This window comes from Dama dama, chromosome 19 (assembly GCF_033118175.1).
Source record: "Dama dama isolate Ldn47 chromosome 19, ASM3311817v1, whole genome shotgun sequence".
NCBI lineage: Eukaryota > Metazoa > Chordata > Mammalia > Artiodactyla > Cervidae > Dama > Dama dama.
This window is the reverse complement of record NC_083699.1, coordinates 69,104,447-69,119,640: the sequence shown is the minus strand read 5'-3', so window position 1 is coordinate 69,119,640 and position 15,194 is coordinate 69,104,447. Positions and strand designations below refer to the sequence as shown.

General features: G+C 47.0%; 1 protein-coding gene across 2 annotated transcripts in view; it reads right to left on the bottom strand.

Moving 5' to 3' along the window:
- The window catches only part of HLCS (holocarboxylase synthetase), a 190,708-nt gene that overhangs the window by 161,756 nt on the left and 13,758 nt on the right, over positions 1 to 15,194 (bottom strand). For both annotated transcript variants that reach the window (XM_061167342.1, XM_061167343.1), the window contains exons 3-5: positions 8,450 to 8,612; positions 6,816 to 7,768; positions 944 to 1,126 (exon numbers count right to left, since the gene is read on the bottom strand). In XM_061167342.1, the coding sequence (XP_061023325.1) occupies positions 944 to 1,126; positions 6,816 to 7,768; positions 8,450 to 8,612 (1,299 nt within the window). The remainder of the gene's footprint in view (positions 1 to 943; positions 1,127 to 6,815; positions 7,769 to 8,449; positions 8,613 to 15,194) is intronic.

Sequence of the window (15,194 nt, the reverse complement as noted above, 5' to 3'; positions counted from 1 at the left end):
TGCTGAAACTACACAGTTATGTCACTAAACTCACAAGTTTACCTACTGAGGAAGAGACAGACCCACAAAATAATACGCCCCAAGTAATAAGAAATTTAACAGCTTCACAAAGCCAAGAGATTATCGAAAAGACGTACCCGAAGAACCTGGCAACCAGCCCAACCTGGTAACAACCTCAGGCATAAACGAAGACAAAAGGCCAAGAAAAATTCTGAATACATTCCCAACTCCGTGGCATTTTCCTTTTAGACAAAACTAAAAGACATAAACTGAAACCCAGAGCCCTCCTTTGCCACAAGAGGGCAGACATCAGCACAAAAGTTGTGGTTTTCCCATCCAAAAATTCCGAGAAAGGCCCAAATCCAAACAAAGGCTTTTAATCCCAACTGAATACGGTGTGCTTTCCAAAGACACTCCTGACACATAAAACAGTGCCCTTTCCCTGCCTCGAGTGGAAAGGGTGATAACTTAAGAGACTTAACACCCTCTAAACTCCAGTGTTGTCTCCCTATTTTTTATAGAAACACCAAAAAAAAAAAAAAAAAATCAGTTACACTTGGACAATTTTACTGTGATTTCCAAACCCGAAGTCAAAAGAGAAACAGGAAAATCAAAACAGAAATCCAGGACGTCCTTGGTGGTCCGGTGGTGAAGAACCTGCCTGCCAGCACAGGGGACACGGGTTCGATCCCTGGTCTGGGATGATCCCACATGCTGTGGGGCAACTATGAGGCCCTTGTGCTGCAGCAAGAGAAGCCCCCGCGATAAGAAGCCCACACACTGCAACCAAAGACCTAGCAAAGCCAAAAATAAATGAATAAATATTTAAAAAAAAAAAAAAACAGAAATCAAAATTGAAACCCCCTGCCACACAACAACTGGGGGAAGGGTCACCATTCTGAAGAAGGGCATCTGAGGGGGTCCCTCCACATCACACACTCACCTCCGTCGCCGACAGCAGGTAAAGAGGCGTTAAGGCAGGAGCTGGCTTTGCGTCGCAGCTTAGACCCAGCGTCGTCAGGATCTCCGTCAGGACTTCGTATCTTTTAAAGTTGCTTGATTTGAGCAGGTTAAAATCCTCTTGCGTTTGCACTACCGGAGAGCTGGGAGGTAGTTCCAAGTGCACCTGAGAGGGAAAAGACACCACTTCATAAATCAGAGGCGCTGAGGGACATAAGCAAAAGCAGTGTCTTCACTAGCTTTTCTGAAAACTGGAACATGCATTCTTCTCATTATCAATACTATATAAACCTGGAACCTGGCCATTTGGAAAAGAACAAGCAGTGAAAAGATTCAAGGGAGCCCATTAAAATCATGGCTGTGGACGAATGGAGAGAGAAATATACACTACCATCTGGCTTCCCTGGTGGCTCAGATAGTAAAGAATCTGACTGCAATGCGGGAGACCCGGGTTCAATGCCTGGGTTGGGAAGATCCCCTGGAGAAGGAAATGGCAACCCCTTCCAGTATTCTTGCCTGGGAAATCCCATGGACAGAGGAGCCTGACAGGCTACAGTCCATGGGGTGGCAAAGACTCAGACACGACTGAGCAACGACCACTTCACTTCACTTCACTTCACCATATGTAAAATAGAGAGCCGGTGGGAATTTGCCGTATGACTCAAGGAGCCCAAACTGGGGCTCTGTGACAACCTAGAGGGGTGGGATGGGGTGGGATGGGGTGGGAGGGAGGAGGGAGGTTCAAGAGGGAGGGGACACATGTATACCTGTGGCTGATTTATGTTGCTATATGGCAGAAACCAACACAATATTGTAAGGGAATTATCCTTCAATTAAAAATAAGTAAATTTTTTAAAAAGAACTATCAAATTTTGCCTTAAAGATATTTAACCTAGTAAGTTCTTACTGACGGGAGAAAAAAAAAGTTGTGGCTGTGAAGGCTAAAAGGATCTGCACTAAATGACCATGGACAGTCATTTTCCAGGTCCCAAATTTTATCACTAGTCACAGGACCTCAGACAAGTCACTTAACATGGTTATAGGACGAAGAGTCTAGGAAAATGGATGTGCTAAGAACCCAAGTATAGTTGCTGCTGAACTTAGGAGGGCCTGGTGAGTCATGCTCGAAGCTCCTGTTCTACCTGCTGGTCCTAACTACCGGGGATGAGAGTGGCCTCATTCACCTCTTGAAGAGTGTTGGTGATAGGGTGGGAGGTGAGAGGGGGGTTCAAGAGGGAGGGAACATACGTGTACCTATGGCTGATTCACAGTGATGTGAAACCAACACGGTATTGTAAAGCAATTATCCTTCGATTTAAAAAAAACATGTTGGCACCGACGAAACCAGAATTGAAAGAGACATGTGTACCCCAATGTTCACTGCAGCACTCTTGCTTTTGCCAGGGACAGCTGTAGCTTTCTGTTGCCAGCAGAACTCCCGGCCTGATGTTATAAGAACATGATAAAAAGCCTAGGGCCAGCCTTCAGGCAACTTAAAATCTCTCGATCCCCACTCAAGCCTTAACCAGAACAAAAATACTGCCCAAATACCCTGACCAAAACAACGCGCTTGTGGAAAGTTGAAGCCCATCTAAAAAGGCTCGCAGAGCTGTCCAGCTCCCACATCAGGTCAGCTGAGGGCTGACTGAGCCTGGTGCCCACTATCAGCGGGCCCCAACCTTTTTTGGCCGCAGGGATCATCCTCATGGAAGACAATTTTTCCACGGGGTTGGGGGGAGTAGGAGGAGGTCCAGGGTGATTCAAGCACATTACATGTATTATATTATGATTCCATCAGCTCCACTTCAGATCATCAAGCATTACATCCTGGGGGCTGGGGATCCCTGCCTTAAACCGCCCTGGAGGAGGGAGAAGGCAGAAGACTGACATCCTTTAAGGTATCTGAATCCCACTGCGTGTCCTCTATGTTGTTACCCAAGGGTGTGCCTCTCCTCTCCCGGGGACAAGGCCAGTGCCGGGACGGACGGTCAGCATGGCGATGGGTCACATTTCATCCAGGTGATCATGTGACTATCCAGAGATTACCTCTTGCAGGCGGCAGAAATCAAATGAGCAAGCTCTGTCCTCACCTGGGGCCGGGGCAGGGAGGGGAGGGGCGAGTGTTAATGGTACATGTGCCCCCTGCACGAAGCAAGTACCCCAGGGTGAGTGTTACTGAAGTCTCTGTCACAGGTGGGGGAGGAGGAGAAGGAGGAAGAGCGCTCCCCCTAGGAGCGGTCCTCAGGATTGCAGGAGGTGAAGGAAACAACGAACACTGTATGCTGAGGGCCGTTGCCAGTTTCAAGATGAGGTGTTTCTACAACAGAGAAGGGTCTTCCCTGGTGGCTCAGAGGGTAAAGAATCTGCCCACAGTGTGGAAGACCTGGGTTCGATCCCTGGGGTCAGGAAGATTCCCCTGGAGAAGGGAATGGCAATATTCTTGCCTGGAGAAAGCCCATGGACAGAGGAGCCTGGAAGGCTGCAGTCCATGAGGTCACAAAGAGTCAAACACGACTTACTAACACACACACACACACAGCGGAGACAAGAAGAGAGGCCACATCTGCCTCTGCACCTCGCTCCACAAAAAGGCCACTGGGGTGCGTGCTAGCCACACTCACCCTCATGGTCCTCTGCGGTTTGAGATCAATGTCTCACCCTCCGGCTGTAATGATGTTACCATAGCAATGGGCCCATTTCAGTAACTTGGTTTTGTCTAAAATTAAGGCATTTAGACCAGACCCAAAGCTTTAGTCAGAGCTGTTGTTTTTCCAGTGGTCATGTATGGATGTCAGAGTTGAACCATGCTGAAGCTGAAACTCCAACACTTTGGCCACCTGATGCAAAGAGCTGACTCACTGGAAAAGACCCTGATGCTGGGAAAGATTGAAGGCGGGAGGAGAAGGGGACGACAGAGGATGAGATGGTTGGATGGCATCACCGACTCAATGGACATGACTGAGCAAACTCCGAGAGACAGTGAAGGACAGGGAAGCCTGGCATGCTGCAGTCCATGGAGTCGCAAAGAGTCAGACATGACTAAGTGACTAAACAACAACAAAGAGCCAAAACTAACAATGTCCTCGGTCACAAACACCAAGGAGGTGGTGCTGCTAACGACCCCACCAGAGAGGGGACCCATCCAAAACGTCAGCAATGGTCGAGAAACTCTGCTATGGAAGCACAACCGCCTCGGCCATGTGCTGAGCTCAATAAGGACACAGAATACTTCAAATCCATTTCATAAGCTCTACTTGGACAACTTCATGCCAACGTCCTGGTTCATTTGATAATCAAGTGTCTGCCTTAATCCACAACCTTAAAAATTGTTCCTGCATGTCTGGTCAGTAGAGCGGTACACCAAGATTTCCTTTTTCTGTGTGACTATGAATGTCCAAGGCATTAACTGGTTCCCTGGCCGTAAGACCACCACCTACTGTGCAGCTGTGGTTTGCCCGTGAAGCCCTCCTCTTACTGGGTTACATCAATGCTCCATTTACTACAAAGATGAAGACTATGAAATGGAACAGGGAAAGAGGAAACTAACCAGCCTGTGCTCATATTTACTGGTTGACCTCGGCGATATGGCAGTGACACAGGCCTGAGGAGAAAACAGTGACTTTAGCACACAGAGAGTGGAAGTCATTTAAAATCAAAAATGACATTCTAATCCTCTGAATCTCATTTTTGAAGCTGCATCATATTGCCTTTTTTTTCCTAGGGCAATGCATGCAGTATCAAATTTTATGACAGTGATGGGGTCAATTTAAATGGTGCGGCAGGCAGATTTGCTATGTAATTCAGAGCAACAGATCGCCACAGTGCCGAATCAATTTTCTAGTACAAGTCTGTGCACCGGGGTGGTAAAATTCACTACTCAAAGCTGAAATACAGCTCTAGGAAGTCAGGTTTTTAAGTAGATTTTCTGAGAAGGCAGAGTTACTATAGTTACCATATTTGCAGAGAAAAAAAAAAGAGGAGCATTTATTAGGCCTCCAAAAACGAACTCATGGGATTTGCAGCCCACATGAAATCAGCTTGGGTTGTATATGTTTATCTGGCCTGATGGTCAGATTTCTTCATTATATGCATCTATAATCTTCATTATATACATCTACATATAATTCAAGAAGTATTACCTTAAGAACAAGTGAGTGAACTTTAGAATAGTAAAGAAACAAGTATCTGTCCCCTTGAAGAAAGTTTGATCAGAAAACCCAAGAGACTTAATTTCTAGGAGGGCTGGAGAGAGACACAGCATAAGAAATGAAAAGAAGTCACACCAAAAAAGAAAGCAAACAATTCTCTAACTCAATAAAAAGACCCATATAATAAAACAAAATCTGTTACACTCATCCTGGGAACCATTCTGGGCAAAAGAGCCACATCTATTTAGTTTTCTCATTAGATCACAAATCCTTAAGGATGAGAGTTCATCTAAACAAAAACTTTCGTCCAAAGGTATTAAAAGATCTGCAGTAAAAAAAATAAATAAATAAAAGATCTGCAGTAAATGATCAGGAATTCTGAAGCAGTCTATCCTGCTACCATTTGCTTAAACAAACAAACAGAAAGCTAAAAGGGGAACATGGGGGGAAAATATAGCTCTGGAGCCAAAGACATCCCCTAAGGATGGAAGGGAAGTAGCATTTTCCTTTTATCTGTCTCCATTTTTTTCTTATTTATTTGTGTGTGTGTGTGTGTGTGTTAAGTCCCTTCAGTCCGACTCTTTGCAACCCCATGGACTGTAGCCCACCAGCCTCCTCTGTCCATGGGATTTCCCAAGCAAGAATACTGGAGTGGGTTGCCATTTCCTTCTCCAGGGGGATCTCCCCCTGGAGATCAAACCTGGGTCTCTTACGTCTCCTGCATTGGCAAGCAGGTTCTTTATCACTAGTGCCACCACATATGTAATAATTTGCCAGAAATCACTTCAAGATCACTTCACTTATTTGAACTTGTGCTCAGCACTTAGATTTTAAGAGTGACAAATCATAAAGGAACTAAGGAATTGTTTGAATTGTTTTCAACACAGTATCCCAGCAGTTGGTGAGTGTTCAGGCACATCCCTGACACCAACTACAACATTTTAACGTGATAGACACTACTGTTGGGAATCACCACCCCACGGAGCTCAATTCCCTACATTAGATAACAGTTTGAGTTTATTAACTAAAGAGTGTTTTGAGGCAGGAGAGTGAACTGACAGATTTTAGAAAGAGTATAACCAACCAGAGGAGAAGGGGGCGGCAGAGGATGAGATGGCTGGATGGCATCACCAACTCAACGGACATGAGTGTGAGCAAACTCTGGGAGATGGTGAAGGACAGGGAAGCCTGGGGTGGCTGCAGTCCATGGGGTCGCAAAGAGTCGGACTGAGCAACTGAACAACAACATAACCAGTATACAGTTTAAAACAAGCAAGAAGCTTTGGCTAACCTGTGGTTAACCAGCAGTCTTTAAATAGCCTTAGCTGGTAAAGAATCTGCCTGCAATGCAGGAGACCTGCATTCGATCCCTGGGTTGGGAAGATCCCCTGGAGAAGGGAAAGGCTACCCACTCCAGTATTCTGGCCTGGAGAATTCCATGGACTGTATAGTCCATGGGGGTCACAAAGAGTAGGACACAGCTGAATGACTTTCACTTTCACTCCCTCCTCCATCACAAGCCTTTCAGTGAAACATGATACAGGACAGCCCGCATCTCAACCTGCAACTCACCAGCGGCAAAAATTTCCCAGACAAGGTCAGAAGTACCCTCCCCACACAGCCCACAGACCCTCTGTCATCCCTTCAGGAACCTTCAGGAGCATGTCCCGTCAAGAGACCCAAAGACCTGGCTGCAGGCCTCCGTACCTGGCAAAGAACAGCTTCTCCTCCGTGAGTCCCGAAAGGCACTTGCACCAGAAGCCTGTCCCCAACCTCACTGTCCAGGTGGCCATGGAGCTTGCCGGGGCCAAGCGGCTCCCCAGGCTCCTCCTCATAAACACAGCCGCTGCTCAAGACGCTGAGCCTCACCGGGCTCCCGTCCGCCTTGCAGAAAACCAAGGTCTGGACCGTGTCCCGCAGCGGGGCCTTGCTGGTCACCCGGAAGCCAGGCAGCATGAAGGACGACGCCAGGGCCAGCAGCTTCCCTCCCTGAGAAAGATAGGCCGTGAACCTGCGGGACAGGTCCTCGGGGACAGGCTCCATGGTGGCGATGACCAGCAGCAGACAGTTGTCCACCCACGGGTCCCTGAGAGCGCTTTCCGGCGGCAGGTGGTACAGCGTGTAACAGTCCGTGTCCACACAGTCGGCCAGCGCCGATCGGACCTGATGGAGCCGGTCCAGGCTATCCCGGGAGTCAGAGCCCACGTACAGGAGGATGTTGGGGGCCTTGCCCGTGACGTTGACCCTCCTCTTGTCCCTCCCAGGGCAGAGGTCGTCATCGTCGAGGCCCTCCAAACCGCCGCTGTAGTCGTATGGGAGATCTGGAATGTTCTCGGCAGAGGCAAACCTGACAGATTCAATGGTGCTGTTCTCAAGCTCCAAACACTCATGGCAGCTTGACAGATGGAGGGGACAGTGATCCACAGAGCCCACGCCTCTCTCACCGTCCACAGCCGGCTCGCCCCCCGCAGGGGCCCCACCTGGCCCCCATGTGGATGCGGAACCCGGAGAGCGGGGGTCCTCCCGGCCGTTGCTCTCCATAGTGTCGGGCTCAGGGTTTCTCTCAACAGAAGATTCGGGGTCGGGCTGCAGGAGCTGGGCTGGCAGGTCTGAGGCCTGACCCTTAAGTTCCTTTAGGGCAGAGTCCTGCAAGTGGACAGCTGAAGGGAAGAGAAAAGACAACCCATCAGCCCTCTGCCTTGTCTCACATCTCAGCACAAAACCTCGGGGCCTTCTCCGTGCCCACAACCTCCATTCCAAGCAGCTCACATCACCCTTCAACTCCGCAGCCTCCGTGGGATCCACATAACCGCTCCCCACCCCCCACCCTCCAGTTAGACGGGTACCCATGACAATCCCAAGTGAAACTGGGAATTTCCACATCTTTCCCATACAGATCAGAAAACCTCAGACCCTCATGTTGATTGGTGAACAGGTGGAGTTTCAGAGAGGCGATTTTTGTCCACCTGCTTAGAGATTCAATTGCATGGGTGTCAATCTTTTATGCGATAATGATACTAGCAAACAAGGCGCAGGGCCTCCCTGGGGGCTCAGCAGGAAGGAATCCACCTGCTAATGCAGGAGACTTGGGTTCGATCCCTGGGTCCGGGTGATCCCCTGCAGAAGGAAATGGCAACCCACCGCAGTATAGTTGCCTGGAGAATCCCATGGACAGAAGAGTCTTGGCAGGCTGCAGCCCATGGGGTTGCAGACTCAGCCATGACTTAGCGACTAAACCACCAGTGTTGCCCTTAAGTCACACCAAACAGGAGTGCTCAACCGTCCTTAAGCTTGTTAACTACAGCATCCTGCTATGATGAATATTTCCCCAAGTTACTTACACACGATCTTCTGGGGTATCAGTCCATTAGCCATCTGGAGTCTATCTTCCAGGAATGCCACCCCTAGCTTGCTGAAGTCATCCACACTTGCTCTGGCGATTAACTGATAAGGATCCCCAGGTCGGCAAGCTAACGGCAAACAGCAATCAGACCACTTCACAATCTGAGACAGAGTGGGCGAAGGCAGGTGAAGAAAGGGTGAGATTTTTCTTCTTTAAAATAACCAGATACTTTACTTTTCCCTTCAGCTCCCACCACAGTCAAACCCAAAGGGTTACTGGATGTTACATTTTAACATCAAAGTTGTCCTGACTCCAACATTCTCATCTCTCCCTGACAACAGGGCTTACAGAGCACTAGACACTACGCTCTCATTTCAAAGGATCATTGAGGGCTTCCCTGGTGGCTCAGTGGTAGAGAATCCACCTGCCAATGCAGGACATGCGGGTTCAATCCCTGGTCCATAACTACCCCACATGCCGGGGAGCAACTAAGCCGGTCCGTCACAACTACTGAGGTCCAAGGGCCCTAGAGCCTCTGCTCTGCAACAAGAGAAGCTACTGCAATGAGAAAACCACATGCTGCAGCTAAAGAGTAGCCCCTGCAGCTAAGAGTAGCCCCCATTTGCCACAACTACAGAAAAGCCCACACAGCAACAAAGGCCCAATGCAGGCAAAAACAAATAAATGAAATTTTAAAAAAAAGTAATTCAAGTATTGGACTTCCCTGGTGGTTCAGTAGTTAAGACTCTGCACTTCCAATGCGGGGTGGGCGTGATCCCTGGATGGGCAACTAGGATTCCACATCCTTCAAGCGCAGCCAATAATAATACCAGTAATTGAAGTCATATACTGCTTTTACTTTTCTATTATTATTATTTTTAATATACTGCTTTTAAAGGGACTAAACGGGAAAGGGCCACTCCCCAGACACTGGGAAAACCCGCTCTTCAGTAATAGGAACTAGACGAAACCGTAAGTCCACAGTATCCATGATGTAAACAGATCATGTTACAGATCATGTTTACATCATGATACATACATACAAATCATACTACAGACTTTCTTAAAGTCAGGTCCAAGACTCAAGACAACAGCAGTCCCCGGGAGCACGTGAAAACTCACGTTCCTGGGCACCACGCTCCGTCTGAACCGGAAGTGTACCCAGGCTTCCCACGAATTGCTGCAAGTGAGAGCAGCTGGGACCGCCTCTCCAGAGCGCGCCTGCCTGGCGCAGTGCACACTTCCACCACAAGGGGGCCAAGGGAAAGGAGAGACGGGAAAGGGAGACAAAGCGCAGTCCCTGAAGCTCTCCAGTGTTCACGGAAGAACTGGAAACTGGAACGCGCAGAACGGGAGTTCCCCTGGGATTGGGAGCCTGGCTAAGGAGTCCAAGTCCTGGGTCTGGTTAAACGCAGCTAACCGTCGCTGTCTGTCCTTAGGTTAAGTCTCAGAACCTCTGAAGTCTCTGCTTATTCGTTTATAAAACAGGAATAATGGGGGTTACCCATCGTGTTATAGGTTCATTATGCTAATGAGATTAAAAGTGACTGTCATGCCCCCAGTTGAAAACTTGGGACAGAACGTGTGTGTTTGTTAGTTGCTCAGTCGTATCCAACTCTTTGCGACCCCATGGACTATATAGCCCGCCAGGCTCCTCTGTCCATGGAATTCTCCAGGCAAGAATACTAGAGTGGGATGCCATTCCCTTCTCCAGGGGATCTTCCCGACCCAGATATCAAACCCAGGTCTCCTGCATTGCAGGCAGATTCTTTACGGTCTGAACCACCAGGAAACAGAAAAAGTGCTCAATTAATGGCAGCTGTTATTACTAGATATTATAAATCTGACTTTAAAAGCAATACTGAATATTTGGTTCCTGGTGTGTGCGTGCTCAGTCTTGTCTGACTCTTTGCGACCCCACGACCTGTAGCCCACCAGGCTCCTCTGTCCATGGGGTTTCCCAGGCAAGAATACTGGAGTGCGTTGCCATTTCCTCCTCCAGGGGATCTTCCTGACTCAGGTATCGAACCTGCATCTCCTCTGTCTCCTGCATTGACAGGTGAATTCTTTAACACTGGACCATGGGAAGACCCACTGAATACAGTGGCCCTTCTCCAAGAAGCCATGAATAATTTCCCTACTTCCCAAAATCTTCTCAGGAATATACTGCCCCCTCTTCCTGAAAACAGTTTTTGTTTTTGTTTTTTTTTAATGCTGGATAAATAAATAAATTTAAAAATCATCTTAAAAGCACTGAAGAATTGATGAGATTATGAACTTCTGGGCCAAATGCCAGGATAAATCCTGAACCTACAGAGGTAAAGGAAATTCCCACAAGTCACTTCTGCCCTGAGCATACTTGCCCAACCAGGAAACTTGGGGCTTAAAAGTCAGGGTCCAACAGGCATCAAGACAGACATATAGATCAGTGGAATAGAACTGAGAATATAGAAATAAATGTATATATTTGAAAACAATTAATTTTGGACAAAGTTGCCAGACAACTCAAGGGGAAAGAATAATCTTTTCAACAAATGGTGCTGGTAGAACTGGACATCCACATGCAAAGAATGAAGATGGACCCCCTATCCCAGACCATGTATCACCAGGTATAAAAATTAACTCACAAGGAATCAAATCCTTAATATAAGAGCTAAAACTACAAAACTCTTAGAAGAACACATAGATGTAAATCATCACGATGTTGAATCAGGCACTGGTTTCTCAGGTTAGACACCAAAAGTACAAGCAACAAAAGAAAAAAATAGATAAACTGGACTTCATCAAAATGTTTGTGCTTCAATGAACACTTTATGAAAGGACCATTCACAAAATGGGGGGAAATATTTGCAAATCATGTAATCAATCAATAAGAGATCTGTATCCACAATATATAAAGAATTCCCACAACTCAACAATAAAAAGACAAATATCCAATTTTAAAAATGGGCAAATAACCTGAAGACACATTTCTCCAAAGAAAATATACAAGTGGCAACAGCACTTGAAAAGATTCTCAAAATCATTTGTCATTCAGGTCAGTTCCGTCGCTCAGTCGTGTCCGACTCTTTGCGACCTCATGAACTGCAGCACGCCAGGTGTCCCTGTCCATCACCAAATCCCGGAGTTCACCCAAACCCATGTCCACTGAGTTGATGATGCCATCCAACCATCTCATCCTCTGTCGTCCCCTTCTCCTCCCACCTTCAACCTTTCCCAGCATCAGGGTCTTTTCAAATAAGTCAGCTCTTCACATCAGGTGGCCAAAGTATTGGAGTTTCAGCTTCAACATCAGTCCTTCCAATGAATGTTCAGGTCTGATTTCCTTTAGGATGGACTGGTTGGATCTCCTTGCAGTCCAAGGGACTCTCAAGAGTCTTCTCCAACACCACAGTTCAAAAGCATCCATTCTTCAGCACTCAGCTTTCTTTATAGTCCAACTCTCACATCCATACATGACCACTGGAAAAACCATAGCCTTGACTAGACGGACCTTTGTTGACAAAGTAATGTCTCTGCTTTTCAATATGCTGTCTAGGTTGCTGTCTAGGTTCCAAGGAGTAAGCATCTTTTAATTTCATGGCTGCAATCACCATCTGCAGTGATTTTGGAGCCCAGAAAAATAAAGTCAGTCACTGTTTTCACTGTTTCCCCTAGGGAAACATAAATCCGAACCACAATGAGGGGCCTGCCTGATGGCTCAGCGGTAAAGAATCTTTCTGCCAATTCAGGAGACTCAGGTTCGATCCCTGACCCGGGAAGATCCCGCATGCCACAGAGCAATTAAGCACATGTCACAACTATTGAGCCTGAGCTCTAGAGCATGTGGCCTGCAACAACAGAATCCACTGCAATGAAAACCCAAACGCCACAATGAGTACCCACCCCCTCCCACTCACTGCAACTAGAGGAAAGCCCTCACAGCGAAAAAGATCCAGCACAGGCAAAAAACAAAAATAAATAAAATTATTTTTTTTATAAAACCACAATGAGGTACTTCATCCTCTACTAGGACGGCTACAATTGAAAAGATGGAAGTAACAAATATTGAGGATGCTGAGAAATCAGAACCCTCATACCCTGCTGGTAGAAGTGTGAAACAGTACGCCCTCCTTAGAAAAGAGTTCATCAACTCCTCGAAAAGTCAAATACAGAGTTTCCTAATGACCCAGAAATTCCACTCGTAGAGAATAAAACTTAAGAGAACTAAAAACATATGTCTGCACACAAAACCTGTACACAAAAGTTCATAGCAACATTATTCATCACAGTCAAAGTGTGGAAACACCCCAAGTGTCCACCTAAATTGTGCTAAGTCTAGGAAGCCAGTTACTAAAAGGTCACATATTGAATGATTCTGTTTATATAAAAAAATCAAAATGGAAGGATCTATAGAGTTAACAAGTAGATTAGTGGTTACCACAGACAGGAATGCTGGGGAGTGACTAATGGGAATCAGAGAGGAATGCTGATGGGTAGGTAGTTTCTTTTGGGGTATGAAAATGTTCCGGAATTAGTGATGACTGTACAGCTACTAAACTGTAAATAAACACTTTAAAAGGATGAAGTTCACGATATGTGAATTATATCTCAATAAAAAAAAAAAAGTCTGGAGTCCTCTAAGGTCCAGCCCTACTCCACAAAATCTTTATTCCTTACTACTTCACTTTTCTCCTTAAAAGAGAATTCAAATTAAATTTAACATTTCTCCTTAGGCAAACAATCATTCTAAAAGCTAAGAAACATTGTCTTAGAGGTAAAAATAATAAACACAAATCTTTATGATCAACAGGCTGAAACACATTCCTCAGTCTAGAATATCTGCAGAAAGAGAAACCTCAGAATTCTCTTCCCTCACAACTGCAGGAGTCACAGGCTCCATCCCTGGGTGGGGAAGATCCCCTGGAAAAGGAAATGGCAACCCACTCCAGTTTTCTTCCCTGGGAAATCTCATGGACAGAGGAGCCTGGCGGGCTACAGCCCATAGGTTGCAAAGAGTCAGACACGACTAACCAACTGAGCACACACATTAGACTGACTCCGCCACCTCCGCATGGGTTCGCCTGGAGGGTGGGCCTGACCGACGCAGGCTTCAGTAGAATTCTGCATTTCAAATACAACACCTTTGATCCTGGATGCAGAGTTGAAGTCTACAATCCAGACAAAGATCTAGCTGATTTCCAGCTCTGAGAGTGCAGGAAGGATGTCAGCTCTGGAGAATAAGAAGATAAACCACCACCTCGCTGACAGCTGACTTTTCTGCTGAGGGTGAACAGGAAATATGAAAAGAAGCAGCGCAAGCCCACTGCAGGAAGCTAAAAGCATCTTTGTTCTCAGCACTATGTCAGCTGAGAATGATGGGAGATGTTCAACCACTGGAGACCCAGCCCAGGATTTAGTTGTTCAGATGTTGATGTAGCAGCCTGCTTCAGCAAGCACCAGCTTGGAGCTGGAACGCAAAGTAGGCACTTGATGTAAAAGGAGCCAACAATCAAATCCTCACACCCCGCAGGAGAGCCACAGGAGGTAAACAAATCAAGGGGAAGGACAGGAAATGGCCAGAGAACAATATACACACTCATGCCGGATCAAGTTTCTAAACCCAGCCAGCTGTTTCCTCACCTAAATGCATTTCCATTTTCTAGGAACCTGGTCCTTGAGCCACAGACCGTGCAAACTCCTCCAGCAGCACCATGGCCCCATCAAAGCAAAGCCAAACGGTCACTAAATGCAAACAGTCCGCTTTCCTTTTGCACTTTGAGATGGAGACAAAGAGGCAGAGAAAGAAAAGGGAAGGCAAGCCAAAGGCTTACTCCCAAAGATCAAAGCCAAGGAAGCCCCGGTCAGCCCAAAACAAAGGGATTTCCTCGCCCGTGCAGAAAGCCCTTCCGAAACCCAAGCTTGCAACTTGAGGCTACGATGATCACAGCAAAGGCAGTGATGTGTCTGCTCCACTCAGTTCAGTCACTCAGTCGTGTCCAACTCTTTGCGACCCCATGGACTGCAGCACGCCAGGCCTCCCTGTCCATCACCAACTCCCGAAGCTTGCTCAAACTCATATCCATTGAGTCGGTGATGCCATCCAACCATCTCATCCTCTGTCGTCGTCCCCTTCTCCTCCTGCCTTCAATCTTTCCCAGCATCAGGGTCTTTTTCAATGAGTCAGTTCTTCCCAACAGGTGGCCAAAGTATTGGAGTTTCAGCCTCAGCATCAGTCCTTCCAATGAATATTTAGCACTGATCTCCTTTAGGATGGACTGGCTGGATCTCCTTGCAGTCCAAGGGACTCTCAAGAGTCTTCTCCAACACCACAGTTCAAAAGCATCAGTTCTTCGGCTCTCAGCTTTATAGTCCAACTCTCACATCCGTACATGACTACTGGAAAAACCATAGGTTTGACTAGACAGACCTTTGGTGGCAAAGTAATGCCTCTGCTCCACTCACCTCAACACAAATGTGCACACGGCAGGGGGCCCAGGGCCCAAGGGCGCTGGTTTAAACCCTCTTCAGTGAGCTGCCCTTCCCAAGGCTGCCTGCAGCGGGTGCTGAGCCAAAGCTCTGCAGCTAATGAGTGGATGGGAACCTTAACAACTAGTCAGGTGACAGTTAACCTTATGTGCCAACTGGGCTGGGCCACAGTATCTCGATATTTGTCCAAACATCATTTCAGAGGTGACTGTGAAGATATTTTTCAGACGTGGTCAACATTTTAAATGATTTCACTTCGAGTAAAGTAGAGCATC